Below are 22,828 nucleotides of genomic sequence, written 5' to 3' on the forward strand. Positions count from 1 at the left end.
AATAACAACTTGTAAAGTGCACCTTCTGGGCATATCGAACATATGCTGGAATTAGCCTTAATTGACTAATTACATAAATTACTCATTAATTTTACAGCACATCAATTATAAAAGATATATCAATTAATTTCGCATAAATTAAAGGCTGAACGTGGCAAAAATGGAGACGGGGAGATGAGCGCGCGAGGAGGGGGTCTGTTCCGGGCCGCGAGGCGAAAGGGCGGGAGGGGGTTCGTCTGTTTGTTCCGAGATGCTAATAATTATGTTTTCAGCTTTGGGCGAGAGATTTTGACTGTCGTCGTACAATATAGCAAATGGAGAAAACCGCAATCACGATGATAATAATAACAACAACGTTAAAGACCCCTTACTAAGTGAGCATAGTAGCACTGCCGCAAGGACGAAGCGTTTAAATCAATTAGAGTGGTCCTATTGGGAAATGAGACTTTGGCACCAGCACGAGGACTTCGTGGCCACCGAATGATTTATTGATGGCGATTAACATGCGATCACTTTATTCCCCTAAAAGTGTGTATGAAGAGTTTCCCGTAAGTTTAGGTGATCAGTTTAATGTCTCCTTTTAAGAAGGCCCATCATTCTTCATCGAAAAGTGTAATTCGGGGGGGCTCCGGGTAAAATGTCTATCTCGTGTCATTGATAAGGGATGAACCTTAAAGTCAAATTTTAGGATCAGTCAAGATTACTTTGAATAATTGTCCCAGGCCTATAGTTTTATTCCCATTGCCGCGGCCTATGTTGTTCTGACAGACCAAGTCATTCGTCTTCCTACCTAAAGATAACGCAGATATACACAATTGAGTCTAAAATCCGTTCCCATATTTAATACGGAATGCATTATTGTTTTCCATATTTGTATTATTTCTTCTTGCCTCTCTCATGCACATCATGCACATGCACATCAAAACCGGCTGCCTCTGTTCCCTGGTGAGAATTTAGTGAATCGTGCAGTTGGCAGACTCTGTCTCCCCCGCCACACAAGCACACCCAGGGGCCCACAGTGAGTGGCCCTTACCTACCACAAGCCTTCGGTTATTCCTTACCTTTAACAATACGTTCCCTATTCCTTACCTTCCACATTTCATTAACTACAGTATGGTTGTTCCATACCTTCCGCAACATTCCTGCGGTTATTTATGCCTGACGTAATCCACTTCCAAGAGAGTTTCAAAAACCTGAATATTAAATTCTGTGTAAGCCTCCTTTTAAAAAACGACATTTTACAGTATTTTACAGAAATAGGGATCAAAGTGAAACATTGGATGCTACGTATACCAAAAATCACACATTTAATCACACATGGGTGTCAGGATCCACATACATGCTCAAGACGGGGAAACCAATGACCGACGCATCTCCCCTCACCCTCAAGTGCATGAGCACAAATTGAAAAAAAACCCAGACAGACAGACATTATTCTTAATGTGTTTGTTAAATCTTCGCGAAGTCGGCGAAGAACTGTGAGACCATTTGCTGTAGCGGCTGCCAGGGTCTCAGAGTTCAAAAGATACGGTGAACGAAAGCCCGCATCCTGTCAGAGGGGTGTCGCGCACAGCCCGCTCTGCTTGTGGGTGGCGGGCGAGCGACGTACTCTCTCTCCAGCAACGCTCTTCCCGATCGGCCCTCTTCTGCTTCCATTCACAGCTCTCCCCCTCCAAGTCTTAATGTCCCCCGTAACACTCACTGTTCTGATTTTCATAAAGCTCTTCCTCTCCCCTCGATGCCCAGTGTGTGATACCGGGCTATGTGTAAAATAAATGATGTATATAGCTGTAGGGGGAATCCTTCCTCCCCCGGAACTACCTTAGCGTCCAGGGAACATTGAACATTAGATCCTCGTTTAGTGAATAAATAAGCATTCAACTGAATGGCACTGTTCGTGTTGGACTTTTGTGCATATTTTACCAGAAAAAGAGCTAGGCCATTAGGGAGTTAATATCAAATAAATCTCCACTGGTCGACTGGCAGAAAGGGACCGGCGGCTCTGTAGCGCCCTGTTGGGTTACTAATGACCTGAGCGGGCTTCAAATGAAGCCGTTATATGCATGTCATTTGCAGTATGTATATATTTATATATTATCTTCTAATTGTGTTTGAGAAGAGAACAAAGCCACGAGCGCATCATTTAGGATTAGGGCCTTAAATGCTTTACAAAAGACTAAATAAGTTTGCTTTGATTAGTGCATCAAAGCGTGTGTGTGTGTGGGTACAGTTATACTAAGCTAGTACTGTACAATAGCTTATATTTAGTTCCACGAGTGTAAGGAAAACCTGATATACACACACATCAACATACACATGCCAGCCAACCTGCTTCACGAGGAAAATAGATTACTAAACATACTGTATTGAATGATGTCTTAAGGGATTAAAACCTCTTTATCTCCTTGCAAACCTCCCACAGACCCATGGGTGGGTCCAATATTGCATCATCAAACCTATAAGTTGAACTGGAGATATATGGTCTCTTTTAAAAGCTTAGAACCTCAGCTTATTTAGAAGTCCCCTCAATGATGAATTTGTGTAAGGAAGTTAATAAGGGCTGAATTCATTTTTCCAAATAGTATTCAATATCATATTTATATTCATATGTCATCGATGTAACACTTAAGATTAACATAAGACTCATTGTCAAATCGGTCCAATTTAAAGGGTTTTCTGCTAAAGTAGACTCTTTTTTTATCAATTAACTCAAATGCATGTCGGTAGGGCGCTCTTTTACAATCAGGTCAAAAGTGCAAACTATGCACCAGAGCTGAAAAGGGTTAATAAACTGTATGTACTGTAGGTGCAGTGGCCCAGAAAGCTAGGTATCGGCCCAAATGCGAAAACGTTTAACGGCCCCTTCTGTCAGTCCGTGACCGTGTTGCGCATTACTGGACATTAGAATTGGTTGTTTACTCATTTTCATCAGCTTCGTCAATAGCGTTCAAATAGTAACAGCAGACCCCAAGGGAGCGCAAACTCCCAAACGCCAGAAAGAGGAAGAAAGCGACGCGGCCAGCGTTTTACACGTTTTAAGAGACATGTGAACCGCCCTAACATTTCTTTGATAAAACAGTTGTCAAACATTAAACATTTAGCTGCTTACATTGCGTTCCTTCAAACTTAAACGGACCTCAACATCAGTTTCTAGCAAATCCCGCCTTCTTTCATTTGATTGGACAGTAATCATTTTCTACAGTATTGTACGGCCATGAATACAACCATGTATGAAAAGAACCAAGTTTTTTGTGGAAAAAAACATGTAGTAACCATGGTTTGGTGCATTGATTAATATTGGCAAAACCATGGTTTTACTACAGTAACCGTGGTTTAATGGTGTTTTTTGAAAGACATATATGACGTCTAAAATTGATCTTCTTGTGAAGCACTTTGGTCCCCTTCGGGTGTTTTTAAATTCTGCTTTATAAATAAAATTGTATTGTATTGTATTGCATGAGACAAGACATGCACAAATCACGCAAGATTCAAAGTTATCAAAACGCCGCCCTATTTGAGTTTAGTGCTTTCCATGCCAAGGCCCTTATAAGAAGATAATATGGCAACATTTCAATTCATATTTAATATAATTCATTGTTTGTGTATTTAACTGAAGAAAGGTAGTCATAAGGTTGGGTACATTTATGAGAGAATTGTCATATTTGGGTGAACTATTCCTTTACGTGGTGTGCAAGAAGGTTTGATTTAGGGAGAAGGCACGACAGGTAGAAATATCTTTAGCTCGGTATTAGATCAATGTGAGTCAAAGAAAGAAATATGACAGTTTGTAAGATTGACTGTATATTCATTTATAAATATAGAGAATGTACTGGACGCATTGAATGTACTAACATCCAGTCCTCCAAATTTGACAAGAAAGCCCAAATTTTTTGTTCTCGCGGCTAATTAAAACTTAAGAAAAAATCAAACAACAAGGCCTAGTTCTCTGCGGAGCTCTGGAGCCATCTGGAGCACTCTCAACCTCCTTTCTCTCCATCTTACTGCTTGTGAGATTAAATATGCACAACAGTAACAGCTTAGAGAATGGTGCTATACTTTCAAATAGACTTTGCCAGCAATTTCCAGAGAACGGAGGCTCTGACAACAATCAATGAAATCAACGTATTGTACCCGATTAGTTAGAGTTCAACGTGACACTCAATATTTACCCAACGCACTCTGTGTGTACGCACCGTAATTGATAACTATACTAGAAATGAGAGTCTGTGCGTTATGGGCCGATAAACCAACAATTTGTTTATTCCTGCATACAGTAATCCTTTCTGTCAGATGAAAAGCTTGGTTTGTTGTTGGGACAGTTTATCAGAGGCCGTCTAAATTCTGAATGCTGTAATATTTAACTTCACGAAGATGTGGTTGATTTTAATCCCAATAAATTGTGTGCGTATAAAAAGAGCGGATTCAAATTTGTGACAATTACCTCATTACCCTTACAACATGCACTCCAGGCTACGAGAAGTCTCAACGATTTCAACTTTTAAACCTTTAATCTTTTCTCCCCCGTTCTTTCAGACAAGACAAGAAAAAAAGTCGTAAAAGCAAAAGGCAGGGCACGTCTTCCGACGCGAGCGCGGTTCTGAGGTTTGAAGCTAACCATGGTCCAGTAATTAGCATGTGCAGGCACTGCGTTGGTTAGCAGTCCTCGTGCTGTGGAGTTGATGAACTGTGCTAGAGATAAAACCCTGGAGCCACACACAAATAAATCTGTCATTTCACACGTTATCATATTCATGAGCGCGTGAGGCTGGGTGTGTATGTATGTGTGTGTGTGTGTCACCACCACAGTACAGATGTTACAATAGGCCTACTTGCGTGCCTTAAATGTGATAGCTATTTGGCGAACGATGGCTTTTTAGACCAGAAGTTTTTTGGGAGGGTATTTTTTCCCCCGGGAGCGAGTCTACATGCTGCTAGTGTTTTTGCCGTTTGGGCGAAAACGAGCGAAGAGCTAACGATGTTTGTCGTGTGTCTCCAAGCCGCCTGTTTGTTTATGCTAGGCCAGTTCTGCCCAGTGCTGCCTGTAAATAATTACCCACCCTAATTATGGCCTGGAGTTAGCGAGCGCGCTAAATGCTTTTCTGATGAGTACTGCCCTGGGTTAGCAGGTGCTGGGTGGCCCTCCTAGGGATTCAGATTTAAGAGGGGCCCATATTCCTCCCTCGGGTCCCACGGGCGAATGGCTTGCGTCGCTGCGACATACCCCCCAAAGAATAATGTGTTTTACGCGGGGGGGCGGATCTCCACGCAGGGGGCGTTACGTCGCGCCTGACTCGCCCCTAGTGTGAGATTCATTACGGTGGCCTTGAGATCGGCCTGTTTTTAAAGACCTTTGTCATTAAGACGCGTCTTGCTGATAGAAATCAAAATAAAATTCGCCGGAGAAATCTCCTGGCATCGTTCTGGCGAAGATTGTGTTGATAATGCCCCTCAGTGTGCCCCCCTGAGTTATTTTTGCTATTAGCCGGGGGCCTGATTAAACATGCTTTATGTATTTGACACGCCGAATGTATCAAAAGTTTATCCCTAAACCCTTGTGCCGCTAAATCCGAAAACGTGTCTTACAACTCGCTTTTTGTGGCGGGTCGGACAGGGCTGCAGCTTGTGTGTGCCATCATGAGTACTGTGTGTGTCTTGTAGCATGTCGCATCAAACTTTTACCCCCCACGGACGCGCTCAGTCTGTCTCCCAAACTTGCGCAGACTTGCATTATGTCAGCTCGCGCTTTGCCACCCCATTTGCTGTAGCTGTACTGCTGTGCGCGCAGACAGACTTATCAATCAAACCCGGCTTGATGGATTCTTCAGAACGATGGAACAATCGCTTCAGAAGAGCTGCAGAGTCTCGGAGCGCTTTTTTCTTTGACATAAGGGTATGCAAAGAGTGTAAATGGATGAACGGTTGATTGATTCTCGCCAGCAATGTTGTTGACAGCAGGAAATGTGTTTTGCATTGACTGTGTTTGCATGGGAATTTGCACGGGGCATGAGTTATCGAGCAGGAGTTTGGACCTTAGGCGATTCTACATAATGATGGCAGGTCGGAGGATCTGAAATTCACTGTTTAACAGCCGTTACCTGTGGAGGGCTTATGGATGGAGAGAGAGAGAGAGAGAGAGAGAGAGAGAGAGAGAGAGAGAATACAACCACAACAACAACACATTAAATATTTAGAAATATGATATGAGGTTATGAGGCAGAATTGAAACAATCTTCAGATCTACAAGAATCTTAATGATTATTCATGGAGCTAAAATATTTGGGGATGGACTACACTTCCCGGTTCGGATGAATGGGAAGTCCAGGACTTCAGTGAGGACCGTCCCCCCCCCCCACCTTTTACTTGTGGCTGTGCTTGTTGTATGTGTCGAAGAGTGTTAGTACTAAGAGGGGTATTAAGACAGTAGATATTGTCTCTCATCAGGGTATCTATGGTGAAATACGACCCTGTCCTAGAAATGGTAATAAAGCACGGCTGCTCACAGTTTTCCTTTTTTACGCAACCTCTTCCCCTCTCCCTGCGTTCTTGACAAAATACTCATTTATCCGCGTCTTTCAAGTTTCTGTGACCCCACAAGGACAAAATAAACAAAATGTCATTCCTTCATCAACATTAGAATTACTCAATTTAATCGTGTACATAGGTTCCACACGTTTTTTAACATAACTTTTTTAATTGCAAGATGCAAGAAAAGTTATGTCAAAAAAACGTTATTAAATCGTGTGGAACTGATATACATGAACAAATTGAGTAATTACTTTTTTAAGTGATTTTAAGTTCAGACTGTGACATTCTTGTCACATACTCACCACATCATAAAATATACATTAAACTCTACAGCAGTTTCTTAAAACATTTTACCCCGTTATTCTCATTACAACGTCTTAAAATTTCACAACAATTTTTGACAACAATGTAGACATCCTTAATATAACCAGCGGATGGTGGTGGAAACATCGCAGTCAACTTCAAAAATATATATATTTGCGTTCATACAATCAGAGCAGAATTATAGATCTCTAATCTCTTTTTGAGGTGTCAAACTGGATTAAAAAAATTATTGCTTTACACTTTAGATTAAGGTATAAAAATAAATTCAAGCTTGTTGTTTGTTAATTTATTACATGTAAAGCACATATGTATGCCTGACCTTATTCTACATCCCTAAATCCTACCCAATAACTAAAGCCCAAAACTACCTTATTAACAGTAATGAGGAGTTTATGGAGTCAAAAGTCATAGTTCATTGTTAGTTAATAGTGAGAAAGGGACCCGGATCTAAAGTGTGACCCGATATTGGAAACTAAAAATTGATGATGAGAATACTTTCAAAAGGATATTTTTATGAATTTTCAAAGAAATCAATTAACGTTTCAATTACGTTTCAAACATTAAAATGATTTCAATAGTAAATGAAATAATAAAGAATGCTCTCACATCATGAGTATGTGAGTGTATTGTTTAATGAAGAAGTGACATAAGCCTTCATTATGATTACATGAACGTAAACAAGATTGGAAATAATTTTGTTTTAAGTGCATTTCAAACAAAGTTACTTAAAACTTCAAATGAACGTAGTACACTCAACTATAAATACATAAATTTGATATCGCGCTACACGTACGCACACACGCAAACAATCAAATTGAGTTTTTTGATCATTTGAAAAGTCATAAAAATGCGATAAACACCCCGGCATTAAAGGAAAAAAGGCAAACATGACGGCACGTATGATTAGCCTCTCTTTCAAACACGAAATAATCGCTGTAGACACTTTTTCACTTCTATTCAAAACACACATGGGGGTCCCATTACGTCGCTGCAAAGCTTCGAAAAAGTGTTCCAAAGCAACCATGAAGACGAGAAGAAATCCATTCTCCGGAGACAAACAAAACCATTAATTAAAACAAGCTCTCAAACATCAATCTCTCTGCCTGTCACAAAATTATCATAATCTGAGAATGTTAAGAGTCTGTAGAGTAAACAGTTAATTTAGGGGAGTATTAATCAAAAAGTCTGCCTTTCTGTACCCCCTCTGTGCTGTGGCACTTGTACTTTTTCATCAGATGCACTTTGTACACTTTGCGCAGAGAGAGGGGGACTTTTAATTCACTTCTTCGCGTGTGCGCTTAAACGATGCCCACGACACGATTTTCATGAAAGATCTTCTTTACGTTTAGTACCTTAACATAATGGGCAGATTTGTAAACAGAATGCACGGCATTACTATTTACCACCCGTACGGATAATGCAAAACAAAACTATTTTCTTTGTCATTTTCTTTCGTACAAATGGCGGCTCACAGTAAACAGATTCCCTCCAGGCATTTCTTAAAGCACAACATGTTTGAAACACAAACTGATCTTGAAACCGCCACAAATGTTTGAAACATGTAGCTATGGTGCTCACGCGGTTGACTCGGGTTCAAATCTGGCACGCAACGTGTCTCATTCACGCTCTCTTGCCTTGACTTCTTGTTCTTAACAGTGTCTTTGTTTAACAAAAGAGGCAAAAAACATTAATCAAATGTACTGAGGACATGGCCCTGTCCGTTATCAACACAATCGGTTATGGGCATCTCAGTGCTCTGGCAGAACTGCGGATCACAACAGATGGCGAGAGAGTATCAAAGCAGTTGAAGGTTTATTCACAGGTGTGCGTGTCTCTTTGAGTCAATGTTTGTGCGTAGTATGTGAGGGAAGGTAAGAGAAAAGCTAGAGACGGGGGGGAGGCAGTGCTGTTGTAAGAATGTTTGAGTGGGTGTATAATGTGAGTATACAAGCTGTTAATCTCTCCTGTGTAGCTGTGTTTAAATGCGTTTATGCTTCATTAAGCATGCATTACCTGCTTCATTACTGCTGTGTTTCAACCATAGACAATGAGACGCAGTGTGGGTGTGTAAATTCATCGCTCTTACATTCTGACCCGGACCTGACTGACAGTCACCGCCACATACCGTTTGCCTTATGGCCTTGACGCATATACAGTACATTTTAAGAAATTTTGCCAAAATTGGTCATTTTGTCCCTCTTAAAGGGACCTTAAAATGATATGGTTAAAAACCTGTATGACTTCTGTGGAACACAAAAGATAGATATAGATATAGGCTATATAGAAATGTCTCAGTGGTTTTGTGTCCACAGGTTTAAAGTTGTTTGGTTACTTGAAAATATTGTGTTCTGTGGTGTCAAGAACGAAGGTCGTGCAGGTTTGAAACGACACGAGGGTTATGTGAACTATCACTTTAAGGTCTTTCTTTAGCAATACACAAACTGTGAAGCTTTAAAGACGTTTGCCCTTTTCTTCAAGGAATGTGGACCGACCGAGTAAAAACAAAACGTTCCCCTAACGTTCTCAAAAGAAAAGGTTTTTTGGTTATTTTTACAGAAATGAAAGTTTTTTTAAATAATGGGAGGAATGTTCGTTTTTGATTTCCGTAAAGTTCTGGGAAAACTTGCCTAAATAATTAAAAACAAACCATACAGTTCTGAGTACCACAAACAAACGTTCTGGGAACCAAAACTGCTAGCTCGGGGAGCATTTAAAACTGCACACAATGAGTACATGAAAGAGTAATAAAAGCATGCCATACAACTTCCTATCAGATAGCCTATAAGATCAGGCCAACAATTAAATTCACTGATAATCTGAATTATCCGGTGTCAACAGTTAACAAAGATTCTCTGTAAATTGGCTCTGTAACTTGAAAATATACTTTATATCAAACATTACTTGAAAAGTGAATATGAAAAAAATACATTTAATGAATGTAAAAAATGTGTTTATTTTAACGTTTTATTTGTCAGTCACATTGAGTGCAGCAAAAAACTGGAAAATTATGGGTCATTTTTTTATTATTATATTTAGGCTGTTTGGACAACCAAAATCCATGACAAAGATCAATACACCTATAAGATTAGTCATATATTGTATAAATATAGGTGTTGTTTTACCTCATTTCTTAAATTTTATTTTTGTGTTCATATTTACACATATACACCCAAACTAGCCATCAATCCATGCAGTTACCAGCTAGAAGCATGCATGCAATAAAGGGCTTAAAAATACAAAATGCAGATCTCGAATCCAGTGAATGCAAGTACCCATAATATGTTAAATGTAAGTGCAAAGTAAGTTGCTTTGGAAAAAATCATCTGCCAAATGATGTTCAAATACTGAGTCACACACACTCATACTTACTTCCCAGAGTTTAACACCGTTCCCCTTATGGATCAACAGAAATGAGAAAAGACTAAAGATTGTTATTCTTTACTCTGTGTCCCATTGGCATTGTGGGTATTTTGTTTTTGGTGGCACTCTTGAGATGTTGTGGTTGTACGAATGTACGGTTGAATGGCTCTCTTTGAAAAGCTTGTAATGTGGTAAGATAGTTCCATGCCAGCGCAAATAATGTCTTATGGTAATGTCAAACTTGCCATGTGTACAGTGGAGACAACAATATGTTTAATTCATGCTCTCTCTTTCTCTCTCTCTCTCTCTCTTGTTCCATTTTACTTTAAGAGCTATTTTTCTACGTTAAGCATTAACTTAGAAGGCATTTATTTTCTACCAGTGGAATGATAAAACAAAATGTTCTTTATAATGTACAAATTTAACATAAAAACACATTGCACAGCTGTGGTTTTGCCATTTCATGTCAGACAATGCTTTTAAAACACGGACACGTAAGGATTGCATTGTGATAGGTTTCCTTCATTGTAATATGTAAATTTTTGTACTTTAATTATACTTGTGTATAAATGTTTCCTGATCAGGGAAATTTTATTTTTAACATTTTTGAAAAATTAAATAAGGCTTTACCACATACATCAAATTGTACGCATGAGGCTAAAATAAGAAATAAATAAACATTTATTATTATTAAATTTTTGATGCAATGTTTAATCAGTTACATAAACGACTTCTTAAATAAGCTACATAAACTGTACAGTACATTGATTTGTATTTCAGTATTTGTCCAATTTTACACACCAAATAGGAAGAGCGATTACATGTTTGACAGTAAATTCAAAATTAAATTGTGTAATTATACATACTATATCATATTTAATTTAAATGATATAGGGGTGGTTTCTCAGACAAGGATTAGTCTAAACCAGGCATTATAGTTAAATTAGGATATAAAAAAGTGAATTTTCAATCTAGAGATGAAACAATCGCACTGATATATTTTAAGATATGTCAAGTTATTTTCCATCAAGACACCTCTAACATTTAAATTAGTCTGGGACTAGGCTTAAGCCCTGTCTGGGAAATCTCTCCATAATGTTGTTTCTTCAAACCCTTTATATTGCCTCAGTGCTAAGTCTTTTTATCTCAGTTAATATGTGTAGTGCTGTGTGTTTGGATGGGGGGGTTTCATAGACATGAAATTGAACATTGATGTGACTTGATGTAACCTTTATGTAATTATTTTTAGGAAAAGATCACTGAACCACTTTGGAACGTCAATTGTTCCTAATGGTAACATTCCAAATGATTTGCTTTTACTTATGAGTTTGGTTGTTAGGCCTTCAACATATTCAAAAGCAGCACCAATGACTTCTGAGATGAGAACTGAAATCCACACTTTACATTAGACTATTAAATATGACATTTTGATGTCAAAATCACATACGCTTAATGTGGGTCTAATGTATTCATAATATAAAATCCAGCTAAAAACACATGGCATCGATGCTTGCGCATCATCTGTAGACATATTATCAACATATTTGGCTTTGAAAATGGGCAACTACATTTTAAAATGAAATGAATCGATCAAATTAAATTGTAATTGAATATAATGGAAATATTGTAATTTTAGAACATTAAAAGCTTGGGTAATGGGAGGAGGGATGGTGAGGTGAAGCTGAAAAGTTGGTGCCACAAATGAGGATTTTTGAGAGCGCGCTCCATAAAGAAGTGTCACGTTATTCTGCGTAACTCCAGCACAATGGGGACACCTACAGGTCATTGATTAAACAACAAGAAATAAATCGGCGACCTGTGTGAATAACTGTGCTTCTATTGCTCAAGTAAATACAATATTGTATTATTAGGGTGTGCTGAAAACCTATTGTTTTTGTATGGATTTTTCTTCTTATTATTATTATTATTATTATTAGGGTTTCGAGCTCGACGTGGCATCAAACATCAAAACCGGAAGTAGCCAGTTTCACCAAAATGACCATAAATCGTGAACCATTTGAGCTATCTTCACGGGGCTTATACCGTATGTGTAGACCCTCAGTCCGGGGTCACAATAAAAAAGACTCGGTGTTTGGCCACTGGTGGCGCTATAATAGAAAAGAACTATACTCAAACTGTTTACATCATATGATAGCTCTTCTCATTCTGAACAACTTTGCCTCTGGAACCATTTATGTGAGTTATCGCTGATGATGTTAAAAACCTACTTTCGCGAACTAGTCCTTGGTTTTTCAACCGATCGGAACCAAACCAATGCAGATGACTTCTGTGGAGTGTGAATGTAAATAATCATTGAAAAAAAGTTGAAATTTATATTCATACACGGTAGGGGGGGGCAAAAACTCAACTGGGCGGAGCCTATCACATTAAAATGGCCATAAATCCAGAAGGGATTAACACATCATCATGGGGCTTGGAACATATGTGTAGACCATCACTCTGAGGTCACCTACAAAAGAAGGTGGCGTTTGGACACTAGGTGGCGCTAGACCAGTAGAAATGGCTAAATTGACGCGTATTTCATTACTTACACAGTTGTGTATCACGTGACATTTGACAAACACACAAACTATTGATATCATATGATAGCTCTTCTCATTCTGAACAAATTTGCCTCTTGATCCATTGATGTCAATCAAACGGTTCAGGAGTTATTGCTGATGATGTTAAAAACTTACTTTTGCAAACTAGTTCTTTGATTTTCAAGCAATTTCAAAGTTTCCACCATAGTACAATTCTCTGGACTCTCTAGGTCAATAATGATCAAAAACATGTTGAGTATTGTCGATTGTGGACATGTTAGTTTGCCATCCCTGAGGCTGATCGACGTTTACTTGCCTAAACTTCTCGAAACCCGATAATTGCTGCTTGCAGCTATATTTTTAATATGTTATTTATGAGTTCATAGACCACATCGTAAACCTGATTTCGTTATGTTGTATTTTCTTTCATTAACATTTACACAATGATGTTATATGACACCAGTGAGTTTGTGTCCCTGTAATTATTAAACACACACAAAATGTTTTTAACTCGGGTTGCGTTTATCAAGCATTGAATTGATGTAATTGTTTGATTTTGTGTTATTTGGATTTAAACTCACCCAACCACTTTTTGCATAATTTTAACGCCGTATTACATGCAATGGCATGTTTATATATGATTATAATATATTACAATATATCTATTGTAATGGTGTAATATATAGTAATAATATACTACATTATTGGTTTAAATGTGTTTAATGAATATCATTTCACTTTGGGTCTCCACTGGTAATGTGTTTCTGGTGGATGGGCACCAACAGGAAACCCCAAATCGTATATATCGTGGTTACATTCGTATATATAAAATAGCTATAATAATACATATTTGTAAAAAAAAAGTAAATGTTTGAATTTGACCCTTTTAGAATATTTTTATCTTTGTGGGTCACGGGTCGGGCATATTGTTCCTGCCATAACAACACATTACCCAAAAACATATATTTGTAAATATATATATATATATATATATAATAGTTTTTATCCACGCACTTTTAATGCGGGTTGAATGATTTAATCGCACATAAAATTGGGTTTTATGAAAAAAGTGTTTTCTTTATTTCCGTTGCGGGACTTTTATAGTGAATCAGGAAATACGTCAGCGAAGGTCGTTGAATAGACCTGCTGCCGGTGTCATGATGACTGTCATACGCTTGGTGTGCTGCTGATATTACAGTAAGAAACTACCTTCTCCATCAAACCGGCGAACTTCAATTTAACACACATTCTCACCACCGTCAAGCTCCGAACTCGAAAAGAGTTTTTTCACCTCGTGCTTTTACAAACGGGTTCATTCAGAAAAACACGGAAGAGTCTAGAATCCCCGGGTCACTGTATCACTCCCATCAGTTGTCACGACATGAGGAGTTTACCGTATTTCTGCCGAGGAAAAGTCATCCACGGGTTTGGACGTGGAAGCAAAGATCTGGGAATCCCGACGGGTGAGACTATTCCTGTGTTTTATCGTTTAAAGACACTACCCAACATCTCTTTAAACTCCTTTCACATATGACAATTACGTCATTTCGATATCGGGCCCGAGTTGTTGAAGTGATTGTGAATCTATGTGGTTGTTTAACCAACATTTGTTGTCTATTTAAACTGCCAAAATGTTGATAAATGCTACATTCGTTACATGTATTTAGTGAAACACAAGTGGTTATAATGGTAATTGTATTGGTTTAAATGTGTTTAATGTATATCATTGGGTCTCTACTGGTAATGTGATGGGTTCTGTCTGGTGGATGGGCACCAACAACACCAAAACCGTATCATGAGGGAATTAAGTTTCTGTTTAATAGTAAAAACATTCATAATGATAATTGTAATTAGAATTGTTCTTCTGAACATTTTCTTTCGATCTCAGCCAACTTCCCAGAGTCGGTGGTGGACAGTCTCCCTGCTGACATCAGCACTGGTATATACTACGGGTGGGCACGTGTGGGCAACGGAGACATTCACATGATGGTCATGAGCATTGGTTGGAATCCTTACTACAAAAACACTAAGAAATCAATGGTGAGTCCATCTCAAAACCGTTCAAGGGTGCTTTTAAAATATCCAAACGTATCCATGTGTTGAATCTAAGTTATGCATAGGATGTCACATAACACTTTTCTTCCTCTGGTTGTTCCTGGTGGTAGGAAACGCATGTGATCCACACGTTCAAGGAAGATTTCTATGGTCAGATATTGAGCGTGGCTATGGTGGGTTACATTCGTCCTGAGAAAGGATTCGCATCTCTCGGTAACTGCTTTAAACTCTCACACTTTAATGCCACAACATCCTGTACGCGCACCCAAACAAACCTTTTCACATCATATAAACAAGATTAAACCTAGTGTCAATACAACAGCACATGGGGTTCATGTCACACTAACTTGAAGTTTTGTCTACATTACAGATGAGTTAATTTCAGCGATTCACGGTGACATTGAAGAAGCAAAGACGAAGCTGGATCTTCCGGAACACTTACAACTGAAAGAGGATAACTTCTTCAAAACATCAATATCTACAAAAGCCGATCAGATCATGAACGGGCACAGATTGTAATATAATGATGACCTCTCTTGAAATTCAGTTACTACATATGTAGTTTCTTGTTTCTGCATTTAAAAAATATCCCAGTTATATTTTGTTTATTTTATTATGTTGTGGAAAGGGGGATTGAGGTTTCATAAAGCAGAACCACTGAGGTTTCTCTTCCGAGGTTTTGCGTGAAATGTCTCATTTGTAAATCGAATCCTATCAGGCAAACCAAATACGGCTTACGTAATGTATCGCGTTGAGCATGTTCTGGAAAGAAAGCTCTCATTCACAGTTTACCAGATACGTTTAGTCAGAGAGTCAAAACAAAACTCATCTTTTTGCTGCAATTCCTCTTTAAATAAATCATTCTGTATCTCTGATAGGGAATTCGTTCGACACAAAACGAGTAGTTTTTATATAGTTCTCACAGAACTGCGCCGTGCCCTGAGGTGGAAGTCCAAGCCTACGACAAACAAGATCCCAGTTCGTCGTACTGTGAATGCACGACTGGTTACACAGATTGCAGTGACTTTCACTGAATAATTTGGCTGTACATAATTATTAAATGAATTGTATTGATATTTTAATATTTAAGAGTGTGCAGATGCCCTGCTTAGCAAACAGTAATGCTACTATGTACATACTGTATATCAGCGATAGACCTTCACCTAAAACAACCTCTGCCTTTTTCCATGTAATCTGGTGAAACATTTTAAGAAGAGACTCAACAGACAGGAGTTTGGCCAACTGGTTGTCAGTTAACTTTAGTTCTGTTCCTGCTTGTATAGTGTCAAACTGTAGCAAATCTGTATGATGGTACTTTCACAGTCATTCAATGTTATGGGCATTCTCAATGATTTCTCAAAAGCAAATAGCTTGCTTGTGTCAGGACCGTGCCTTAAATATGAAGAATCATGACACTAGAAATATTTATTGCACATCCAGGCATACCATTAAGCTTGACTAGTAATAATTCAAAAACAATGCTTTGTGTACGTTTTGTTTTAATGTTGTCTGTTTCTGTGATCTATGGAAACAAAACAGGGCGACTCTTTCTTGATGTCACATATATTGAATTATTTCTGGTTCTATAACAATAATAAAGCATTCATTAGAAATTATCTAGCCGTTCATTACTTTGCACCATTCTGTTAAGATTCCTTCATCATTTTCTCACTCTCATTTCATTCTCCCTTTTTCTAAAGAACACAAAAGAAAAGTTTCAAAATATTTTCTTTTAAAATGGTTGAGAGGCTGGTTTACGTTTTAAGTCTTGAAAACAATAGAATAAAGGAATGTCAAGGACAAGAGTACGCTCTCCTTTTTATAAAGCTTTAAGCGGTGGGTTAGTGCATTTTACATTTGCTAGACGCTTTTATCCAAAGTGACTTTTTTTCATTATAGTATACATTTGTTGTATGTGCAATGACTGCAATCCCCTGGGATCGAATCCACAACCTTGGCATTCCTAAAGCCATGCTCTTACCACCGAGCCACAGGAAAGCTTATTTACAGCAGCCAAGGGTATTGTGACCCTTCCTTCGCATTGTGCCTAAAACAACCCACTGCTTCTCTGGTCATATTGCTTTTATAAAACTGTTAATCCATTTCCGGAGCAAGGTTTCAGAAAATAAAATTATATTTATGCTATGTACAGCAGTCATAAATCAGGGTATTTTATATCGGCTTAGAACCAATTCCAGAACGGACTCCTTTACAATGTTCATTATTCGTCATACACATTCGCCCTAGATCAGCTGACCTTTGGTTAAGGGTTTCCTATTCAATTCAAAAGCTCAGACTGATTTGATCTAATGTTCCTCGACTATGTCTAATCTTTGATGTCACATGAATGCCATCAGCACTGTGATCATTTTGATCAACTAATCTGACACAGCTCTAAAAAAACATAAGAGACTTCAAATTTGCTTAAATCAACATTTCTGTACGTACTGCAGTTATTCAAGTCCAGTGTCTGTTAAATCTCAATGAAAGCAAACTTTAGGAGTGCCAAAAATGATCATTTTGCTCATACTTAGTAAAGTGGTTTCTTACCTTTTCAGGAGCTGTATAAACCCACTGGAAAAAGCCATGACACTAAATTCTTTATACAGAATTCTATCTGTATCCATCTAAACATGGTTTCATTTATTTGACAAAGAAGTGCATAATGTACAATTTAAAAATCCTTCACAGCAACAATCAACAATATAAACAGACATAATTCAATACCGATGACATTAAAAACAAATCTACTTATGTAAAATAACTGCAGTGTTTGCAAACATTTGGAAATACAAACTTGCCAACGTTGTTTGTGCTTTTGTACTAGTCAACATAAAACAAAATTGAATGAATTTCGTGCATACTCCATTTGCTCATAATGCATAGCACACAATGTTATAAAAAAAGTTCTTCATAAACTTTTGTCAAAATAAAGTCCCCTTTTCATAACCCACCAGCTCCCAACACATCAGGTTCCACATTTGAAATGGGGTGCATATACATTTCATGTTCACGTAAAAAAATGGTGGTACAGCAGTATTAACGTAAACTTTCCTCGCTATGTCGCAATTTACTAAAATCATCTGTAATACATAAAATATTGATATGCACAAAGACAAATAAAGGAAAGAATATTAACAATTTAAAAATGATGTTTTATGCAAGACTTTAAATCTCATTATCATACTCTAACTCCGCCTCCTCTTCCGGCTCCTCCTCTAACATGCTGTATTTAAACTTTCTATACACTATCCCGTCCCTTCCCATGTAAACGATATCGTCGTCTTCATCCTCTTGGTCTTCATCTTTGTCACAGTATTCCGGGTGTACGCTGTCTTTGAGGCTGGCGGAAGTAAAGGGGTCGTCTGGGATTTTGGCGTAGCCGTTGGATTTGACGACGGGCTTTGAGGTGGTCCTCCTTCGAAAATGCAGGAAGGAAAACATGGCAAACCACAAGGTCACCAGCACAAATATGACCGTGACAACAACAACGCCAGGACGAACTGAAGGCAGTGGCCCTTTGCTGAAAAAGTTGTAGTTCAGTCTGACATCGCATTCACCTGAGAAATGATCAAGAGTCACATTTAGGGAGCAAAAGGTTTTACGTTGCATGTGCCTGTGATATATGTCAATACAAGCTAAGCATTTGCATGACGCTGTTGAAACACAGACTGTATATTTTTACCGTCCAGTTCATTGCACAGGCAGCATTCCCAGTGAAATCTTGAGAAATGTCTGTGTGTGTCTTCTCCACAGCAAGAAAGACACCTGCCGTCCTCTGAGAGGCGCTGTAGAGCAGGGCATCCGGTGCAGCTGTAGGGCCCGGGACCTTTACATTCAGAACACGATTCATCACAATTTGCACATGTTTCGTTCTGTGCAAAATAAAACCATGTTAGAAAGCATCCAGACATACAGCATATCAATTAAGAAGTTAACTAATGAATGGGATGTAATTGAAACGTCGTAGGAACAGAACCCTGGTTAGTAAAAATATATTTACCGTTTTATATTGTCCACCAAGACAGTCAGATGAGCAGATTCCTGCGAACATCCCGAAACCTTCGTAACACGATGCACACGAGATCGCCCCAGATCCTGTTTACACAACGCAAAACGCATGAATAATATGATCAAACGCATGGGATCTACATTCACAACAAATCCTCTACTATTTTACGACGTGGCGAATTTGCATGAATTCTTCTGATCTCATTTGTGTTTTAGCACGATTTGCTCTTGTACCAGTGACGTTAGGTTCAATATTCAATAAAGCTTTTTTCTAACATTTTTCTTGTACGATTCACATGGTGCCAATTTATACGAATTATCCACCTCGTAAAAAATATTAACATATTCATTTGAGATTACATTGATTTCAAGTTTATTCCACACTAGAAGAACTAAAGTCTAAGACATTGTTTTATAAACACATGCAATGCAGCAAGGTCCAAAACCATTTAGCCATTATTACATTGTGTGCATAAATAGTCAAGATTCAAAACTTAGACTAAGTGTAAGTAAAATCGTAATCCTCCAATCTTTCTTTTCTGTTGTTCTTTTTTCTTTACTCTTATTGTAATGGCTCTCTTACTTTCCTCAATGTTGTTGGATATAAGCGTCTGCTAAATGCCTAAAAGTAAAATGTACTTAAAAAATGAACTGATGTCAGATTCATTGGAAACATTTGGTTTGGTTCATCAGAACTCGAGGGTGAGTAAATGATAACAGAGTTTTCTTCTTCGGGTGAACTGTCCCTTTGAGGGTTATAGACACACATCACTGAAAAACAACAAGAACTTGAGTTCTGTACTGGGGCTTCTTACCAACACATGTTTTACAGGTAGGGTGGCATCGCTTGCACTCTCCGTCATCGTCCGGAAAGTAATGTGATGGGCATGTATGCAGACAGAGGCCGGACTTTCTGAAAAGGAGATATCCATCTCTACAGCTGAGACAGAAACCAGTGCTTCCTGAACATTCCTCACACGTACGATCGCAAGCTTGACACTCTCCGCTGCTGCCGTTTACAAAGAAACTAAGAGAGAAATATGTGGGTATGGGTTATATACGTAGAGCAGATAGAGGCTTTTATTATGTAACACTTTGCAGATTGTTACAATGAACAGCATGGATTAGGGTCATCTGGAACAGTGGATTCAATGAAGCTCTGTGTACATTTAGCGTCAATTCAATCATTATTGCTCTTGGTTATGCTGCTCTCTAGAGGTGAAGTGGGAATACAAAATATGACAAAAAATTTCTGATTCAACTACAACTATTTGTCACGGACTTGCCCGAATCATACTGTAAAACTGTATTTAACATCCATCTCTACAAAATAAAACAAAATGGACTTTATGTGAGAGAGAAAAATGAAGGTCAAAGCTCAGTTAGGCGATACCTCGGTGGACAGGTGGAATAGCAGCTGTGTCCGAGAAGAAACAGCCCTGCTTTACATGTTTGACAGTCATTGCTGTGATGGCCACTGCATGACGCACAGTTCATGTGACAATGAACACACTCCTTCCTCCCATCATCACCATAGTAACCGCTCGGACACGTGGACACACACGTCTGATCTGACAAATATAAATAGGAAATAATGTTTTTGTATGTGTGATACATTCGTATGTATTTCTAATATGTTACGTAGCATTTATTTCGTGGTTACTTTGCATTTTAATAGCAACCACTAAAAGAAAAACAGACTTTAAAGGGAATGTTCACCCATCATATACCCTTTTGTATGACTTTCTTTCTTTAAGAAGATATTTTGAAGAATGTTGGTAAACGAAAAAACTTTTTCTATTGTATGGACACAAGTCAATGGGGAACCGACGGTTTTCTGATACCAACATTCTTCAAAATATCCTCTTTTGTGTCCTGCAGGAGAAAGAAAGTCGTACCCGTTCGAAATGACAAGAGGGTGAGTAAATGATGACAGGATTTTTCTTTTGTGGTCTTTTACATTAAATTTGTGAATATAATATATATTTTATATTTTAACATTTGATTGTAAGACCTTATGATGTTATTTGTGTTCACTTACTAAGAACTAAGTGTTCGGCGTTGCAGGTGAGGCAGTGATCTTTGCCTGAGCCGGAACAGCGGAGGCAGCTGGGGTGGCACTGCTGGCACTGCCTGTTTTTATCCACGAACGTGTGCGGAGGGCAGTCGCTGAAGAACTCACAGTGACCGCTCGCATCTTTCCTCATGTTGGCATCGCAGGTCAGACACGAGGACGGGCCGGGCCCTGAACACGTCAGGCATGACCTGTCACAGTCTAAGATAAACGCACACGAATTGGTTTAAGCACCAATAAATAATTCAGTTGAGATAACATATGAAACTTGAAAGATCTGAGTCAATTATTGTTAGTAGTACATTTGCAAATACATAAATACACATCACAGAATATGATATTGGCACATAAAACGAGAGATTTTGAATCACACCTCGACACTCCGTTTCGTCCAGGTAAGTGTCTGACGGACAGTTGTTCAGACACTTTCCATTATAGCGTGAAGCCCTCGAACTCTTGCAGGAGATGCAGTCATCCGGGTCTGGTCCATCGCATGCTGCGCAGTCGGTGTGACAGGGCTCACAGCGTTTCTGCTGGACATTTGTGAAGAAGCCTTCAGGGCAGTCATCAAGACACCCGCCCTTATGCAGGAAGTAGTACTCTAAACACTCTGATCAGAAATCATAAAAGTGGAATCAGTTGTGTAATTCACTATTAATAGAGCAATACATTGCACAATGGATATAGACAGCCGAGTTCCTCACCACTGCATGTGCGAGTATGATCACATTCGGCACAGCCGGCTGGACAGCGCTTACACGCTCCATCTTCAACAAAGTGTTTGGGTGGACAGTCTCGCACACAGGTGTGTTTGATACGCAGGTAGTCTTCTTCACAGCTCAGACAGTAATTGGCTTCCCCCTCACAGGAAGCACAACCCACCGCACAGCTGCGACACACACCATCATCCGGGTAACCCCTGTGAAAACACCAGAGCATCCGCGTGAATTATCGACCAATGAACACGGGACAGCAAAGATGAATCTAATAACAAGATTCATTCCAATCCTGCATGCTATTTAGGACACGCATATGCATGAACCTTTTACACTCGGCGACACATTTGTCATCCTGCAGATAGAGTTGACCCGCTTTGCATTTCACACAGTGATGAGCGTCCTGACACTTCAAACAGCCTGCTGAACAATCTTCACAGCATCCACTCGTCCAGTTCACATACGTCTCAGCCGGACAATCGGACACGCACGCCTGGCCATTGGTAAGAAATGTTCCTGTGTAAATAAAAGAATAGATTCATAGGGTACATTTAAGGGATGGATTCTTATTGTTTTTCTGGATGTGTGAGCAAAAAGTAACGTGCGCTGGAATCACCTTTTGGACAGGACTCGCACTGATCTTTCCCGGGCCCGGAGCAGGACTTACAGGTGGATTGACACTGCTCACACTCGCCCTGATCTACACACAAACAAAATAAATCATAACATAACCTTCCTATATGCAAACTACGCAAGTTGCGTAGGGCCCCTGCATCACCATGGGACCTCCTTGAGTACCGAATCAAAAACGCTATAATGTAAATCTAACTTTCTGCCTTCGGAGTGTTATGTTACAAACTTTACAGGAATCACTTGGAAATTTCCTTTTTAAAACTTCATTTATTGAATTGCTGTGACATACTCGGACATCATGGAGTGCGCGCAGGTGATGACATGCACATAATGTGATGATGCGTCTTCACATACGGCCATGGCTTCAAAACAAAGCTATGCGTCTCTAGCGGAATAAAACGGCAACAACGTGGAGTAAAATAACAAGGCATGTGTTTTTGGAATTTAGAGACTGTCTCCAAAGTTACAAAGGTGCATTTACAGGGAATTACTTACTATCACAAAACCAGCTGTACAATGTTCATGTGAGTGTCAGCTAGACTGCACACCGCTGTATTTCATTGGGCCATGATAATATACGTCATCAC

General features: G+C 39.0%; 2 protein-coding genes across 2 annotated transcripts in view; one reads left to right on the top strand and one right to left on the bottom strand.

Annotated features, from left to right (window-relative positions):
* The first annotated feature begins 13,877 nt into the window (after positions 1-13,877).
* rfk (riboflavin kinase) lies at positions 13,878-16,422 on the top strand. The gene is made up of 4 exons (XM_079466819.1): positions 13,878-14,215; positions 14,641-14,792; positions 14,918-15,020; positions 15,178-16,422. Exons 1-4 carry the CDS (start codon positions 14,134-14,136, stop codon positions 15,324-15,326), a joined length of 486 nt encoding a protein of 161 aa, XP_079322945.1. The 5' UTR covers positions 13,878-14,133; the 3' UTR covers positions 15,327-16,422.
* Positions 16,423-17,429: 1,007 nt separating this feature from the next.
* pcsk5b (proprotein convertase subtilisin/kexin type 5b) overlaps positions 17,430-22,828 on the bottom strand; it is a 40,465-nt gene continuing 35,066 nt past the window's right edge. The window contains exons 28-37 of the mRNA XM_079466677.1: positions 22,225-22,308; positions 21,935-22,124; positions 21,597-21,811; positions 21,266-21,502; positions 20,860-21,093; positions 20,212-20,389; positions 19,634-19,845; positions 18,811-18,905; positions 18,493-18,682; positions 17,430-18,367 (exon numbers count right to left, since the gene is read on the bottom strand). Of these exons, the coding sequence (XP_079322803.1) occupies positions 17,976-18,367; positions 18,493-18,682; positions 18,811-18,905; positions 19,634-19,845; positions 20,212-20,389; positions 20,860-21,093; positions 21,266-21,502; positions 21,597-21,811; positions 21,935-22,124; positions 22,225-22,308 (2,027 nt within the window). The 3' untranslated portion in view covers positions 17,430-17,975. The remainder of the gene's footprint in view (positions 18,368-18,492; positions 18,683-18,810; positions 18,906-19,633; positions 19,846-20,211; positions 20,390-20,859; positions 21,094-21,265; positions 21,503-21,596; positions 21,812-21,934; positions 22,125-22,224; positions 22,309-22,828) is intronic.

Source organism: Barbatula barbatula (genome assembly GCF_947034865.1).
Source record: "Barbatula barbatula genome assembly, chromosome: 11".
NCBI lineage: Eukaryota > Metazoa > Chordata > Actinopteri > Cypriniformes > Nemacheilidae > Barbatula > Barbatula barbatula.

Excerpts from the sequence above, each read along its gene's own strand:
- rfk (XM_079466819.1), top strand. The coding sequence starts at position 14,134 with ATGAGGAGTTTACCGTATTTCTGCCGAGGAAAAGTCATCCACGGGTTT. Across the intron at positions 14,793-14,917 it reads AAAACACTAAGAAATCAATG|GAAACGCATGTGATCCACAC; the intron begins GTGAGTCCATCT and ends TCCTGGTGGTAG. Across the intron at positions 15,021-15,177 it reads GAAAGGATTCGCATCTCTCG|ATGAGTTAATTTCAGCGATT; the intron begins GTAACTGCTTTA and ends TCTACATTACAG.